Genomic DNA, 14,693 nt, shown 5'->3' with positions numbered 1-14,693 from the left:
AATAATAATAATAATAATAATAATAATAATAATAATAATAATAATAATAATAATAATAAAACACTTCATTTGCACATCATGCTGGTGGGCATTGAGACACATTTCACAGGACGCAATGAGGAGTTGATGTCAGCAGAAAAACTGACTGATATCAAAAAGCTACTGTGGAAGGGTTTAGTGATAACACACAAAGGAAAACCAGATTCTTTTGATATGACTGTGATTTACTTGATTTTACTCATGTAATGACCCTACGCACGGCAGCGGAAGGTCTGGAGTGATTCAACATTCAGTAAAGTTAAATGGTCCCTTTCCTCAGGTAAGTGTGAAAAATCACAAGTATTTATATCCTTTTGTTCAAATTGTAAAACTGCACTGTTGAAAGTAGTTTTCACCCAGCAGTAATCCACATGAGATCATCTTTTATTAAGACGACTCTAATAAGTCCACATCTATTTAGACTTTGCGGCCATTACTTTTTTTGGGGATTCAAAGTTCATTTTACACTTTGGCATACTGATACTGTATTAGCATGCGCTAATACGAACTTTTCCCCCTCTCTGCTGGTCCAGGTAGCTAGCATGACTCTCTCCATTTAGCAACATTTCCAGTTTTTCCTGGAGGGCCTAGAGACATTCCAGTGCAGGACAGGGTATGCAACTCCTTCAGAGTATTCTGGGCCCATCCTGTGATCTTTTTTTTATTTTTTTTCCCTACTTGGATGTGTCAGGAATGCCTCCACAGGAATCTGAACAAGAGCCCGATAGATATTATTGATAGGTCAGAATTATATTTATCTATATAAGTGTGCCAACAGAGAGAGATGATTCGCTTAAAGCTACTCAGCTCAATAAAATAACTTACCATGTCTGCATTATACCATTATACATAAAAAAGTAATAATTGTCGCACATATATACAATTATATCTGTGCTCAGTCAACATCAGCCTAAAGAAACAAACTCTAACAGCAACCTCTCTTAATCTTGAAAGCCTGGAGTTTTATTTTGAAGGATGATTAAGCTTATCCTTAATTTATTATCTTCATGAGATTAAACTGGTGCTTAGCTTTATAGTCATCATTCATTAGGTGAAGCTCAAATCTTATAAATGTGTTATGTCAAACCTACTCATGATCAAGTTTCCAGTCTTCACACTAGAAACATTTATTTAGCATCACAAGCCAAAAAACGACTTATTCTCAGCTTTTAATCTACTTAGCCACTGAGGAAACTTTGACCACACAGATTTTAGAACAGAAGTGACAGTCTTCGTTGGTGAGAAACCTCAAAATGTTCAAGTCTTGATACATCAACAATTGTATTTTTGCCAAACAAATGGAAAACACCACACTAAAATGCTTCCAAGCTTATCAAAACCCCCTACAAATGAAGCAAAGATGCCGCACTTGGACAGCTGCTCTGGATATTTTCTACTTATTGGTCAAAGCTAGAAAATACAAACATATGGGTGGGATATAAGGTCTGGGATGCCACCTTACCCAACATTAGAGTTGTCAGCCATTGGCTTTCAAATAGTTAATTTTCCCCTATTTGCCTCAAACCACCACACCGCTATGATACACCGCTAATGCTTGCTGGTGCATTTTCCAAACATCCCAACGTTCACATTAAATCCACACTCCAGCAATCTAATTATTTTAGTTATTCTAAAAATAATTAGAATTTTGATAATAAATACCTAAACTTATATGTTTTTATTTAAGCCTCATTCAAATGGACAATCTCTACTTCATTTAGAATATTCTTGACAACAAAAACACGAATGATTTTTTTTTCTAGGTCACTGTAAATACATTAAGGCAACACAAGGTGATAACATGTGATTGCTCCAGGATTTCAGTAACATCAAACAGGACGATTCCCCAGAAAAACTGTTTTGAATTCCTGATTGACTCTGTTCCCCTTGTGACCTTCAATAATGGATCAAACAGGAAGAGAAAAATGTAACAATTTAACTTCCAGTTTGCTACAGTTTCTCTGGTGAAATCACAAACTTTTCCTTTTAGTTATGTTTTTAGCAAACTGTCAATAAAATAGTGATGAGAGCACAAGCTAGCAAACAAATGTGTCTCGACAATAAATTTGGTTTGTATTAAGTTATACCTTTATGATACCTCTATCAAAAGCCATGGCCTAGATAGTTAATAATAGCGTAATAATAGTGTTTATTGTCAATCATCAGACTCAGTCAGGTGACACGAGACTACGATGTTCTAGAAACAAACATTCTGACTTTAATTGTGCTACTTTTTATTTTTTTTTATGTACATAAATTTTACTCACGTGAGAATATTGTGTTTTATCAAATAAACACAGTCTAACCTTAAATACATATTACCATTAACGTCTCAATAAAACAGATTGGCCGTAAATAACACTTTATTGTGACAGAACTGTCTTGTTTCCTTTTGAATAGACTGCAGGGCACACATGGCATTTAAATACAGACCAATCTACACAGCACCTGAATGGAAAGTATCTCTACGATTCATATCTATAAAGTGCTACAATGCATACAGAAAACAAAACAAAACAAAACACGAAAACAAAAACTAACAGAAGAATAGAGAGAGACGGGTGAAGGGCTCATGGTGGAAGTTGTCCAGAGAGCGGGTCACAGGATGAAAACTCCACTTACAGTGAATGAAGGCGGATTCCTCAGCAGAGCTATCTGGAAATGAAAGAAAAGAAAGAATTAATGAGTTCAGATGCCAAAATACATTTTTTTTCCTAAATTGCTCATTGTATTGATATTAATGTGCCTTCCAAAACTATTCACAGCTCTTGACCTGTGAATACTTCTTCACGTATTTTTGCATCAAAATCATAAGTTTTAATGTTTTTTTTGGGATTATTGTGACACAGCAATCTTGCAAGTAGTTCATAATTGTTAAGTGAACCATATTTTGATTATATAAATGAAATAAATATATAGAATGTTCTGTTGACATGAGTGTACTCCAGGTGTTACATTTATCACACAAATTAACCCACCAATAACTAGCAACTAAATGTTATGGATAAACATTCAAATGATACAGGGCACTGAATAGTTAACATACTTATAGAAATTTATTTACTTTGTAGATAAAGACTTTTCTTGGTAATGGTAACTTCAAGACATCTATATAAATTAGTGAATTCATTGTTCAGGTGTAATTATGACCTATTCTTCCACATAAATTCTTTGAATCTTGAAGATTCTGGGCGACATTTCTTTCGTCTTTCAGTAGAATTTAAATTTCTTGCAAGTCAAGTGATTAACTGGGCCATTTAAGCATCTTTTAGGCTGTTGCGCAGAATTATTATGCAAGTATGGGATGTAGGCTGACACCCAAAACGCTTAGCTTTGACCTCACCAGAACATGTTCTCCCAGTGTTTCACTTGTCTGTTCAAATCTACTGTAACTTTAAACAATCTTCATCATATTCTGTCTTCAGCAGGGGAGTCTTCTTCAGTGAGTTGACAAAACTCAAGCGTAGCACTGAAATAACCTCCAGCTATGAAGCACAGAGCTAGAGGTGAATCTGATGTGACGCTTTGGTGTATCAGGATCAAACCACCAATTCAGAATCCACCATGAATTGTACTATCAGAGGTTGCTTGAGGAAAATGTGAGATCATCTCCGATATTAAATGCCCCACCAAAACACAAATCGAAGTTTGTGCTTCTAATGTAACAAAACGGGGAAGAAAAAAAAAAGTTGTTAGCCTTTTGGCTCACTACATTCAGGCAGTCATGGCTATGTTGAAACTAATCGATGAGTTTGCGCAGAAGGAATGAAGGTCAGCAGTGATTTCCAACTCCTTCTCCGCATTTAGTAATAGGCGGCGGTGGAGGTGGGGGGCTGGCACGGCGTAGGAGGGGGGGACTATAAAAAGTTGACCCTCTCGCAGTCTGACAGACTCGCTCCCAAGCCAGAGCTGCAGCAGCATCTGATCTCTCCGAGCAGCTGTCCTCTTCCTGCATCAGCACAACAAATACTTTGCATTGCCTGACCTTTTCCTCCTGCATCACTATTCCAGCCATGCCCCAATAACCCCTCCTGAATCCCCCTCTCAACCCAACTGCATGAGACACCAGCGCCAGCTCCACACATCTCATGTAGCCCTCACACCACTACTCAACCCCATACTAGGCCTCCGGCTGCCACGCTCTCGGCTGACATGTATCCCCCACGCTCATGCAGTTGTGTTCTTGCTCTGACACATTAGCTGCGAGAGAGACGTCCAGCAAGGTGTGAGTGTGCACATCTGAGAAAGAATTACAAATTTCAATGGTTCAGAGGATAATCTCGACGATGGCTCATTGCTTAGTTTTAAGGTCCAGTTGAAATAAAGCCAAACCGCTGTTATAGATCTAAAGGTATATGGCCACACAGTTAGATAACTCAATGGTCGACACGATTATATTTCAGCTCATGATACCGTCTTGACGTCACAGTGGCGAGACTAGCAGCAATAATGATGAAACGCACAAAACAATAATCAGGTCCCAAAAAGGAATAAGTTGTTGTGGATTTTAGGAAGCTGAGAATGCGTCTACTCTTGATTAATGCCTTGAGGTGGAAAGGGCAGCTTTGTCCTGGATTTATTTGTCCAGAGAGCAGACAAATAAATCTGGTGAGGTTCAGAAACCTCGCCAGGATTTTTGAACCCCTCGTGCCTGGTAAAGGGAACTCAATAGAGACTTTTCCTTTTTGAAGGAGGCAGTGTGAACAACGAGGGTGATCTGTTGTGGGTACACAGCACTGGTGGGAAGATTTTAGGAGATAAACTCTGTATCCTGTGTCAGTTTGGACCAGGCTCACTCTGATTACTTCTCGTTATCCCCTTTCGTCAGGGAAAATGTTCTGAACACCTGAATTAACAGGATGAGTAACAGCTTCCTTCTGAGGGATCTGGCCACCAGCCCAGAACACACATAAATACAGACACGTGTACAACACAGATAAAGGGCATAACACGTGTGATATCGATAACCTATTTCTAATTTGTCTGCAGTCTTATTTTATTCATAGTAACTTCTTTATTTATTTTTAGCAAAAAAAATGTTATCATGTTGCATTATGTGACTAATTTTGTTGTTTTCTTTTATGTTGTCCTGTTCCTTTACTTTAGGGAAACTTAGATGCTGTTTTTGTGTCTTGTTTCCCATCTAATTTCATGTTTATATTCACCTTTAATAGGTATGAACACCTTAACCATCTGATTTGATTTTAGAACACAAGTTTTACTATTTTATCTTTTTCTGGCTTAAAAGATGAAATAGCAAAACTTAACCTAAACATTAGGGGTTTTTTAGCTGTTGTTTTGAGCTCAGATGGACAGCTTTACTCTTACCTGCATCAAATCAATCTTTGAGTAACAAATCTTAAATAAATAAAAAACTCTCTAATCTAAAAACTTTCCTGGTGGTTCATGTGAACAATTTCTCAAAAGTCATTGTAGTTTTTCCTCAGTATTTTACTTTCGAGGTGTGTATCAGTTTGGCATCTATGCACCTTCTTGTTTATTGTCAGAAGACCTGTTTACTACCAAACGCACAGTGGAGTTGAGCAGCTTGGAGAAGAATTTTGAGGATGAAGTAGGGCAACTGAGCTGGACCCACAGACCTCAGTGTGCTGGTGCACTTCTACAAGCTGTTTTTGGACGTTAGCAAGTGTTCTCTCGAGGTCACAACCAAAGTCAATATAAAACATTTCCAGATTACTTTAGTGCACTTCAACTTTAGTAAAGAGCTTTATGAACTAACTATTTGTGCAAAATATGCACTTGGGAGCCCAGTTTTGGGGCTGACTTTGGTTTTAACAACATGACAGGACAAAAATTGCCGTAAGTCCCTGATTCTTCCACAAGTACAGCTTGCAGACTTCGGAGCTGCATTATGAGAGATGTTGTGTAATTAGTGAGAGTGATGTACAGGTAGGCAATTAATTATAAAACATACAAAACTGTCTTATGGGACCAAAACAGTTGTATGGCGGCGGATGTGGTCCACGTCTGCCTTCTTGCACCTGGGAATTGTACCCAAGTATGAACGAGATTCTCTTCCTGGTATCTTGGTTGATTTTTTTCCATTATGGCATTTAAGGAAGCAGTATGTTGCAGCGTTGCCTTAAACTGCATCCCCAGCTATGCCTCCAATTAACTCAGACGTTACATATCAACTTATCAAAAGCTTGTAAAGCCATGACATCATCATCTGATCTTAGCATAGTCATCTAAATGAATCTAAACTTATGACTGAACTAAAACGCTTCCTAAAAATCTCATAATTTGCCATGTAGAAGAGAAAAATATTTTTGGTAATCCCAAAAGACATAAAATGTTAATTGTGGATATCTGATCATTAAAAACTAAGGCTCTCTCTTCCAGGATCTTACACTAGCGAGAGTGCCTGCGACATACAGAGAACATAGTTGTTGAAATTGAACATCCATTATGTGTAAACAAGTACATAAGAATAAGTTTAAGCTGCTTCCTATTGTTGCCTTATTTTGCTTTTCTAATAAAATGACTAACAAAATGCTTCACTTCAGGCTCTAGCAAACCTGCCTAAGGGATGAACAGAATAGTGATCTGTAATGCTATATAGGAAATTAAAAACCTTAATGGCTGATTAAGAATAACTTAATGTTAAGGCGTCACTAACTGGAATAGTTTCCAGCGACACCCTGAGAATAAACCGTGTAAACAAACTTGCCTCTCACTATTAAAATAGTCCGACGATGTGTAATGCAGAAAAAAAGAAAAGGCTCAAGGATGAAAATCCAATCTCTCAGGGGAGTCAAGTTACCTGTCATGGAGCTACTGCAAGTCTATTAAGACTGTCAGAGTGCTGCTAAAGTGCTACGGTAGGTTATATTGCTGCTTGGAGAAAACGTGGAAAACTCAAACCGCACAATAAGGAAAATGTCCTGCCAAGATTACCCATTTTCTCCTCTTAATATTGGCTCCACATTCTGATTTTAGGCTTGTGTTGAACTTGAAATTCCAGTGTATTTTGCGCCTTCTGTTTTTTTTTTAAATATATTTTGAATATGAGATCCTTTATTTGTAATATTTAGTTTTGCCTTGAGATATTAATGCTTTGCAGTTATTACAATTTTGTCCTGATTTGTTGTTAATTTTTATTGCCCTATAGATGGAGTCATGTTTTTTTATAAAGCCCTGTGGGAATAATAAAGTACTTTTGAACTGAATTTAGGTTAAATTATGAAAAATATCTGTACATATGACAAACTGAAAACTTTGCACAACCAACTTTGCTAACAAGACAACACAGATTTTCAGTAACCTCTTTGGGTCTCTCATGCTTTCTTTACAATCATTCTCACTGTGCAAGACGGCAAGATGAGCTTAGGTAATACTCTTCCAATCATTCTTATTGCATTGCTATTCACATTTATACACTTATCTATTTTTCCACATTTAGTTTATAAAATGATCAAGAGAACTGTGTCAGGTCATAGTGATAAACCAGAGAGACAAGAAGTCACGGATTACTAAATAAAAGTTTTTTTCACAACCTGATAAGTATTTATTGTAATAAAACCGTTAGGAATCCCAATTTCTTAACGTGATTTTATTAATTTGTATGTAAATTATAGGGCGGATGTTGACCGAATGTTTAACTGTGAGAATATGTTGTTGGAATAAAGTATTCATTTTTATTTTAATCTGTTGCATGTTTGATCTTTGGACTGCGAACACCAGCAAGCTAAAGAGGTTCAGTAAAGGCAGTTTTATGTGTGTTTGAAATAAAAAATGTTTACAAAACTGTGACTCTGTTGAGTATGTTTCTCACAACAGGTAAATTGTATCTAAAATGAAAACGTGAAACTGTTCAGGGCAGATCTTCTTTGTGATACCCCAACGCTGCTCCGACTGGTCAGATGCATAACTAATAGGTAAATATGAGTGTCAAATAACCGTTATCATTATTCACCGCTGTATCAATGCTGGTAAGATGCATTATAAAATATTTTGATTTAACTGGATCTCCGTCTCTGCCCAGCCTTTATCCTCAGGTTCCAGTGCGTCAGTGGCACATCTCTCCAGTATCTGTTTCCACATTTGAACTTCAGAGCTGATCGTCAAAGCTCAACTGTTTGGTCTCCACCAGGTCAAAGAGCCATGCAGCACTGGGCTTTCTCCTCTGCTTCTCCATGTCTGTTCAATTCCCATTCCGACAAATGGAGGACCTCACAAACATCAGAAAGTTTCAAAAAGAAACTAAAAATCTTCCTTTATAAAATACATTTTAACTTTTGCATTCTCTTTGTGCTATTCTCCAGCGTACCCTCCTGTATGCTGGAGAGTTTTTTTTGTGTTTTTTAGTCTGCAAACTGTTTTTACTTATTAGCATTTAAAGGTTATTTTACAAAGTGCTTTTACATAGAAATGCATTATTATTATTAAAAAAACAGAATCAAGTTTATTGCAATTCAAACATGTCGTTTATATTATCCTCCTCCTCGACTCTATGGTTTGTATGGCTTTTTCCCCCATCTGTCTGCAGGAGAATCTACATTATGTGACACATGACAGATTTATGAAAACTTTTCCTTCTGACACCTGGTCTGATAATACTTTGACATTTAGACTAAGATCCTTACTCAGATCTGGATTAGTTTGATTAATTCATGTTTGTGTTGACTCACATGTATGAAGAGAAGTCCTCTTGGTCACCGATGCTCAACCACAAAGCTCATAGTTTTCCCATCAAACGAAGGTGGAGCGATGATTCTTGGACCCTGCTGTGTTGTGATGCTGATAAGTGCCTTTTTGTCAGAGCTTCCAGGCCCTCCTTTAGTGGACATGTGTCCCAAACTCAGCGGCAGATGAAGCGGCCCCTGCTGAGCCTCTGCCGTCGCGCTGTAGTAAGCCTTCTCTGTACCTGGGCTCATTGGATTACTTTTGATTCTTTCTCCTGCTGCATCCTCTGAGTGACAGGGGGACTGCGGCACCACCGCCTGGGCTGCCAACGTAGGAGAGATGAAGCCTGGGTAGACCACGTAGGTGGGGGCAAGAGCTAGTGGGGGTACCGAAAAAGGTACAGGTGTGACGGACGCGATTGGTGAGTGAGGCACGGGGACATCCACGTACTGGCCTGTCTCTGGATCGAAAAGTCTCTTGGTGGTGGCCAGAATGGGAGTGTCCACCAGGTAATAATGTCCAGTTGTGGGGTCCAGGAGCATCTTGCGCTGGGTTTGAGGGACCATTTCTCCTCCGGAGGGTGTTGGGGACATATTGGTGGACGGGGAGAAGCGTAACACCTGCTGCTGATTTTGAGGACTTGTCGCTGCTGTTGGAAGATGGTAGATAGTTGCAGATGGACAGTCCATGGTTACATGTGACGTGTTTTGCTCTGGCACCTTGCTATCACCCGAATTTGTTTTGCTAGAGCTTAAATCCCCCTTCTGACTGAGCAGCTTGGTTTCATTCGTGCAGCCAATCCCTGGCATGGTTAGGTAGTTCTCAGAGTCCAGGAAACCCTTTGTAGTGGTGGGATCTGTGAAACTGGATTTGGCCTTGTTCTGCTCCACCATTTTTACAGACCCTGGTTTAATCGCCGGCGTTTTGGAGCATCTCACGACAGAGGATGCTTGCAAAGCAGAGCCTTGCTCATTTATGCTGCTGTGTTTCTTATTGGCTAAATGCAGGACGCTTTTGTTGGTGAAGGTTTTACTTTGCTGCGATTGTGTTTTAAAAGTGTCATGATTGTATGGAACATGGATGATATTCAGAGATCTTCTGTCTCCTTGGCTTTTCTGAACTTCTTTGCCGTCTGTGAGAGACTGAGGTGTCCTGCCACTGTTTTTCACCTCCTGCTCATCTGCAGCTCCCTGACGCTGAACGGTGAGGAGCGGCAGCACGTGGCTGTCTGCGACCGGGTGAGAGGCTTGGGTTTTACGCTTCCATTCATTCCTGTCAAAAACATAAAGCTGCTCCATGGTTTTAACTGCAGCCTTGAGCTTTTCTAGGGCATCCTGTTTTGGCATTGCGGGGTCATTTCTCCTTTCGTTTGTCTCCCCAGTGAACCTATCCTGCCTCTGTTTTTCCAGTTTGGCCTCAAGATTTTGATGCACCTCAGGCTGATCGGGATTTCCTTGTCTTGTCGTAAGAGTGGGAACTCTACAGGAAGTGTCAGGCATGGTGCCTACCTCCACTTGTGCTCGTGTTGTGTCGTCTGTCTCTGGTTTATTGTTTGTTTTAACAGAGTTGCATTTGATCACAATGGGGGATGGTTTTTCTGGATCCACTTTGGTTTTCTCCTCGGCCACCGTGGGACATCTACGCTCACTTCTGTTCAAAGAGACAAAACGATATGAGCTTTTCACTAGCTTACGCACATCCCTGACGTGATATATTGGTGTCTGAAATTTGCACTTTGTGTCCCTGATGTCTCTGACGGTGAAACTCGGAGCCTTGTCTCCTGAGGATAAAATATGACACCTGCCATTGTCCGATGCCCTGTATTTGTTGATGCTGTTACTGATTTTGGGTGTTAGGAGATTTGCAATATTCAGAGTGCAGCCTTTGTTTTCCTTCACGTTTCTCAGGCAGATTTTGATCTCGGGTGCTTTCCCCATCCTCTCATGTTTTTCTTTACTTTCTGCATTTTTATCATCCGGCTTTTGCAGGTCTTTCTCGCATATCTTTGCACCTGTGCCGGGTGTGTTGGGGGTTAAATCCTCTGCCAGGTTTCCATCTTTTGAAAGAAGCTGGCAGTTTGGAACAAACAGAAGCTTCGTCAGAACGCTGCTGGAGTCCAGTCCTTCTCTTGCTGCCTCTGCCTCCTTCCCGGACTGCGGCTCCTGTGGTGTTTCCTGATGCTCTCCTGAAGAATCGGCGGCCTTGCTGTCACCCTTTGTCTCCTCTGCAGGCCCACAGGAGCTGGATCTGGATCTGTGATCTTCAGGCGAGTTTACGGAGTTTCCTAATTCTGAGGTTTGCCCCTGCAAGCCTCTGCTCTCACTCCTCTCCTTCACACTCTCCAGATCTCTAAAGTGAACACAGGGGGAGCCTGAGGGGTAAGTGTCTGAGATTTCTCCCCTCTCCATTTTGCGTTCCTGTTCAAACTGCATTTTTTTGGAGATGACATTTTTCAGCAGACTCGAGGCAAAAATAGCCCTCTTGTGTGTGTCCCCCGAGCTCTCTGTGTGATGATACTGCATCTCACACCCCGATCTGGCCAACATTTCATTGGGTCGATCCGTTTGGAAGTACTTGGGGCCCCGGGGAGTTCTGGATTCAACATTACAGTGAAAATTTAGTGTGACCCCTTGCTGTGCTGACTGTTCCTGCATTTGGAGCGTTCTGCCTGAAGATGTTGTCTGCTGTGAAGTAATTCTCTTGTTCAGGGCGCAGATTCTTGTCTGTTGATCTTTCATGCCAGTTTTGCATCTGTTGTTCCTCCTGCTGTCCTGCACAGTCTTATTCATTTCCAGTGTTGCACTGGAGGCGTTGTGTGTAATATTTCCATAATTCCAGTCCACATAAGCTGACCACTTATTCAGGCCATATTCTGACACGGATGACTCACTGGAAGTGCTGAGATTGATGGCATCAAAGTATGGACATGCCAGGCTTCGGAAAGACTTGGCGGTTAGGTTACGCACCTCTTTATCAGCGTCGTCCAGCTCACTGAAAGAGCTGGACGCTCCGCTGGAATACTCATTAATATCTTTCCGTCTCAGTTTGGTTGCAAGGTGCTGACGGCCCGGAGCCGGGATGAAATATTGACCCCTGTCGCACAGGGGCCCCGCTCTGGCGCCAGGGTTCACAAAGGAGTAATGGCTCCCATCTCCAAGGTGTTTGGCGCGCCACTGCGCGCTATTGTCAAACACGCCTGCGGGGTCGTTCACCGCCCTGGAGGAGGTTTTAATCGACAGGTGGATCTTCCCCGCAGACGGGTCACCGCCGCTCTGGGTTCTGCACAGGCTCTCATCCGAACTGGCGCACAGATCACTCTCCTCCTGCTCGGTGCTGACAGCCGCTCCGCTAAGATTAGACTGCGCCTTCAGCTGGCTCCGGCCGCGCTCCACGATCAGGGTGCCATCGTGGGTGTCGTCGCTCTCGAAAGAGGCGTAATCTACAAAGGCGTAGACCAGGTTGCCGTCCTCAAATTCCCAGCGGGTCCCGCGGCCCAGGTCGTAGTCCACGTCGTGGTCGAGCTCGGTGAGCTGGATCTCGTGCGTGGTGATGTAGTGGGACTCGGACAGCTCGGCGTCGCTCTTGCCGTTCAGACACATGTCGGTGTAGCGCAGCTCGCCGCTGTCGCTGCACTCGCTGGAGTCCAACTCAGCCTGCTTCTCGCTCTCTGAGTCCGGGTCCGCGGTGGGGACTTTGGTCAGGGTTTCCAGCGGGGACTCAGCCGAGGAGGTTTTGCTCTCCTCCTGCTTCGAGCTATCCGCTTTGATCACAGACAGCTGGTTCCCCTCTCCGGTGAAAGTCACTTTCACCGTCTTCAGCCCGTCGGGTCTCACGTCCAGATCCACATAATTGGACTCTTCGCTTTTTGTCTCCGTGTGCTGGTCCTTGCTGTCCTCCTTCTTTTTAACATGTTTAAGCAGCTTGTTGCTGTGAAGTCCGGTGTCATCTCGGTAAGTGAGAGTTTTCTCCGCTGCTTCCATTTAGTCCGGACTTACCGTCAGGTGGTCCTCGTTTACGATGTTACACCGACACTGGACGGAAAACTCTGCAGGCAGGAGCGTGGGGGCAGCCGGGAGGGGGTGTGCGTGTGTGTGTGCGCGTGCGTGTGTGTGTGTGTGTGGGTGAGTGACTTTGAGACAGGATGTAGGGGTGTGTGTTGGGGGGAGTCCCACAGAAATTCCCACGACAGTGTCAGGCGTCTTTTTTTATAACTCTAAAACAAACCTCCAAAGTTTTCAGCACCTCTCCTAGAAGAACAGCTCCTCCTCAGAGGGAATAAAAGTAAGAGTTTTCATCTTACCTGAGACATTTTGAGAAGTAGATTACTCTAAGCCTTTATTTTTTATTAGATATTTTCTTTTTTCTCCTTTCTTATATTTTAGGGGTTTTGTTTGTTTGCCTTTTGCTTTTTTTTTTTTTTATTATTATTATTTTGGCATGAGAAGTAAAAATCGCCCGTTTCTTACTGCAACTTTTGTAAAAGTCCTGGCTGTTTTCAAATAAAACCATTAACGTTTTCGGTTTAAAGGAAGCACATTTTCTTAAAACATTTCCAGCAACAGGAAGTTTTCTGAACATCTGGTCGCTTCCAGGCTGAATCAGCTGGTGGTCACGTTTTTTTTTCACCCCACAGACCATAGCAGCATCTCTGCCGCATGGTGCGAAGTGTGATATCAGACTCGATCAGTCTGATGCATTCTTAGATAGAATCAAGCAGCCTGTTCCAATCAGATGACAGAAAGAAAGAAAGAAAGAAAGAAAGAAAGAAAGAAAGAAAGAAAGAAAGAAAGAAAGAAAGAAAGAAAGAAAGAAAGAATCATGCCAACAAGAAAGAAAAAAAGACAGGACTGAAAAATTTAGAGAGAAAATAAGAAAAAAAGCTTTTCTTCATAATAACACTGTATGCTGTTATTGTTTCAGACTTTTATTAAACTCAAATAAAGACTGCTAGTAAATATCACAAATAAACTTAACATAAGATGAGCAAAAAAAATGGTGATGTTTATTCCCAAAATAAAATGTAATTTGATGTAAAGTGAAAAGAAAAAAAAATGAAGCACTCAGCTGCTTTATCTTTATCCACTGCAGCACATATTGGTATTTATAACATAAGACACAGCAACGCCCAGCGGATCAATGTTCACTTGCTGAAACAGCTGCTTACAAAGAATTCTCCTTCAGATTATCTTCGACAGACAGACAGACAGACAGACAGACAGACAGACAGACAGACAGACAGACAGACAGACAGACAGACAGACAGATTCCTTCTTATGCAGATGTTATTGTCCCAAACATTTTTAGTAGTGATGCTCTCTCCCTCCTTAACGTGGCTGAATCGGGATGCCCTGCATATCAGGGATCCAGTTGTCAGACGTCTGTCTAGGTTTTGAAGACACAAGTGTTGTTCCTGGACAGGGCCCCAGATTTGTGGTATGCTGTGGGGAGGGGGGCAGGCCAACAGCTGCTGCATGTGGAGGGCACACCGACAGCAGTATCAAGGACAGAGGCCACCGGTATAAAGCTTCTGACACCCTCAAATCCCACATTTAGTCTCATTGTCAGTCACATGGAGGAGGTGTTATGGTGCAGCTATTGGAGGCAGCAGCAGAAACCTTTAAAAAAAAGGAAGAACCCCCAGAGCTTTTGAGCAACGCCAAGCACACTGTTTGAAGTTCGCGAGTATTTCATTTACATGGCCGTTCGAGCCTCTGCAGCCTGTCGTGTTATAAAATGTAACCCGTCACATTCACATGGACAGCTGCAGTTATTTACAGATTAATCTTTTACATAAAAGCAAATCTAAGACATCTGATCAGCTAATAAAACTGTCCTTAACCTTTTTAACATGCGACCCCTCGTAAAATGTTGCTGAGTCAGGTTTAATATAAAAAGACTGTGGGAGTGAGTGTCTGTGACTTCTAATTATAAAATGATTTTGTAATCTCTGAGTGCACGCTAAATTAACCCTTAGATGTTTTATTTTTATATCCTTATAGAAGCAGAGA

At 41.5% G+C, this 14,693-nt stretch overlaps 1 protein-coding gene across 2 annotated transcripts; it reads right to left on the bottom strand.

Annotated features, from left to right (window-relative positions):
- Nucleotides 1–1,698: 1,698 nt before the first annotated feature.
- LOC103137836 (uncharacterized) lies at nucleotides 1,699–12,767 on the bottom strand. Of its 2 annotated transcripts, XM_016671356.1 has the most exons (3): nucleotides 9,448–12,767; nucleotides 8,691–9,417; nucleotides 1,699–2,694 (listed from the first exon to the last, which is right to left on the bottom strand). In XM_016671356.1, the coding sequence occupies exons 1-2, from the start codon at nucleotides 12,663–12,665 to the stop codon at nucleotides 8,715–8,717; spliced, it is 3,921 nt and encodes a 1,306-aa protein (XP_016526842.1). In that variant the 5' UTR covers nucleotides 12,666–12,767; the 3' UTR covers nucleotides 1,699–2,694; nucleotides 8,691–8,714. The 2 variants fall into 2 exon arrangements, with proteins under 2 accessions (XP_016526842.1, XP_007551845.1); XM_007551783.2 differs by having other exon boundaries at nucleotides 8,691–12,767.
- Between the last annotated feature and the right edge of the window lie 1,926 nt (nucleotides 12,768–14,693).

Source organism: Poecilia formosa, unplaced genomic scaffold (genome assembly GCF_000485575.1).
Source record: "Poecilia formosa unplaced genomic scaffold, Poecilia_formosa-5.1.2 Scaffold44, whole genome shotgun sequence".
In the NCBI taxonomy this organism is placed as follows: domain Eukaryota; kingdom Metazoa; phylum Chordata; class Actinopteri; order Cyprinodontiformes; family Poeciliidae; genus Poecilia; species Poecilia formosa.
Note: the sequence above shows the minus strand (reverse complement) of the source record. Positions and strands in the feature narration are given on the sequence as shown.

What these genes read in the sequence shown, in the direction of transcription:
- LOC103137836 (XM_007551783.2), bottom strand. Translation starts at nt 12,665, where the DNA reads ATGGAAGCAGCGGAGAAAACTCTCACTTACCGAGATGACACCGGACTT.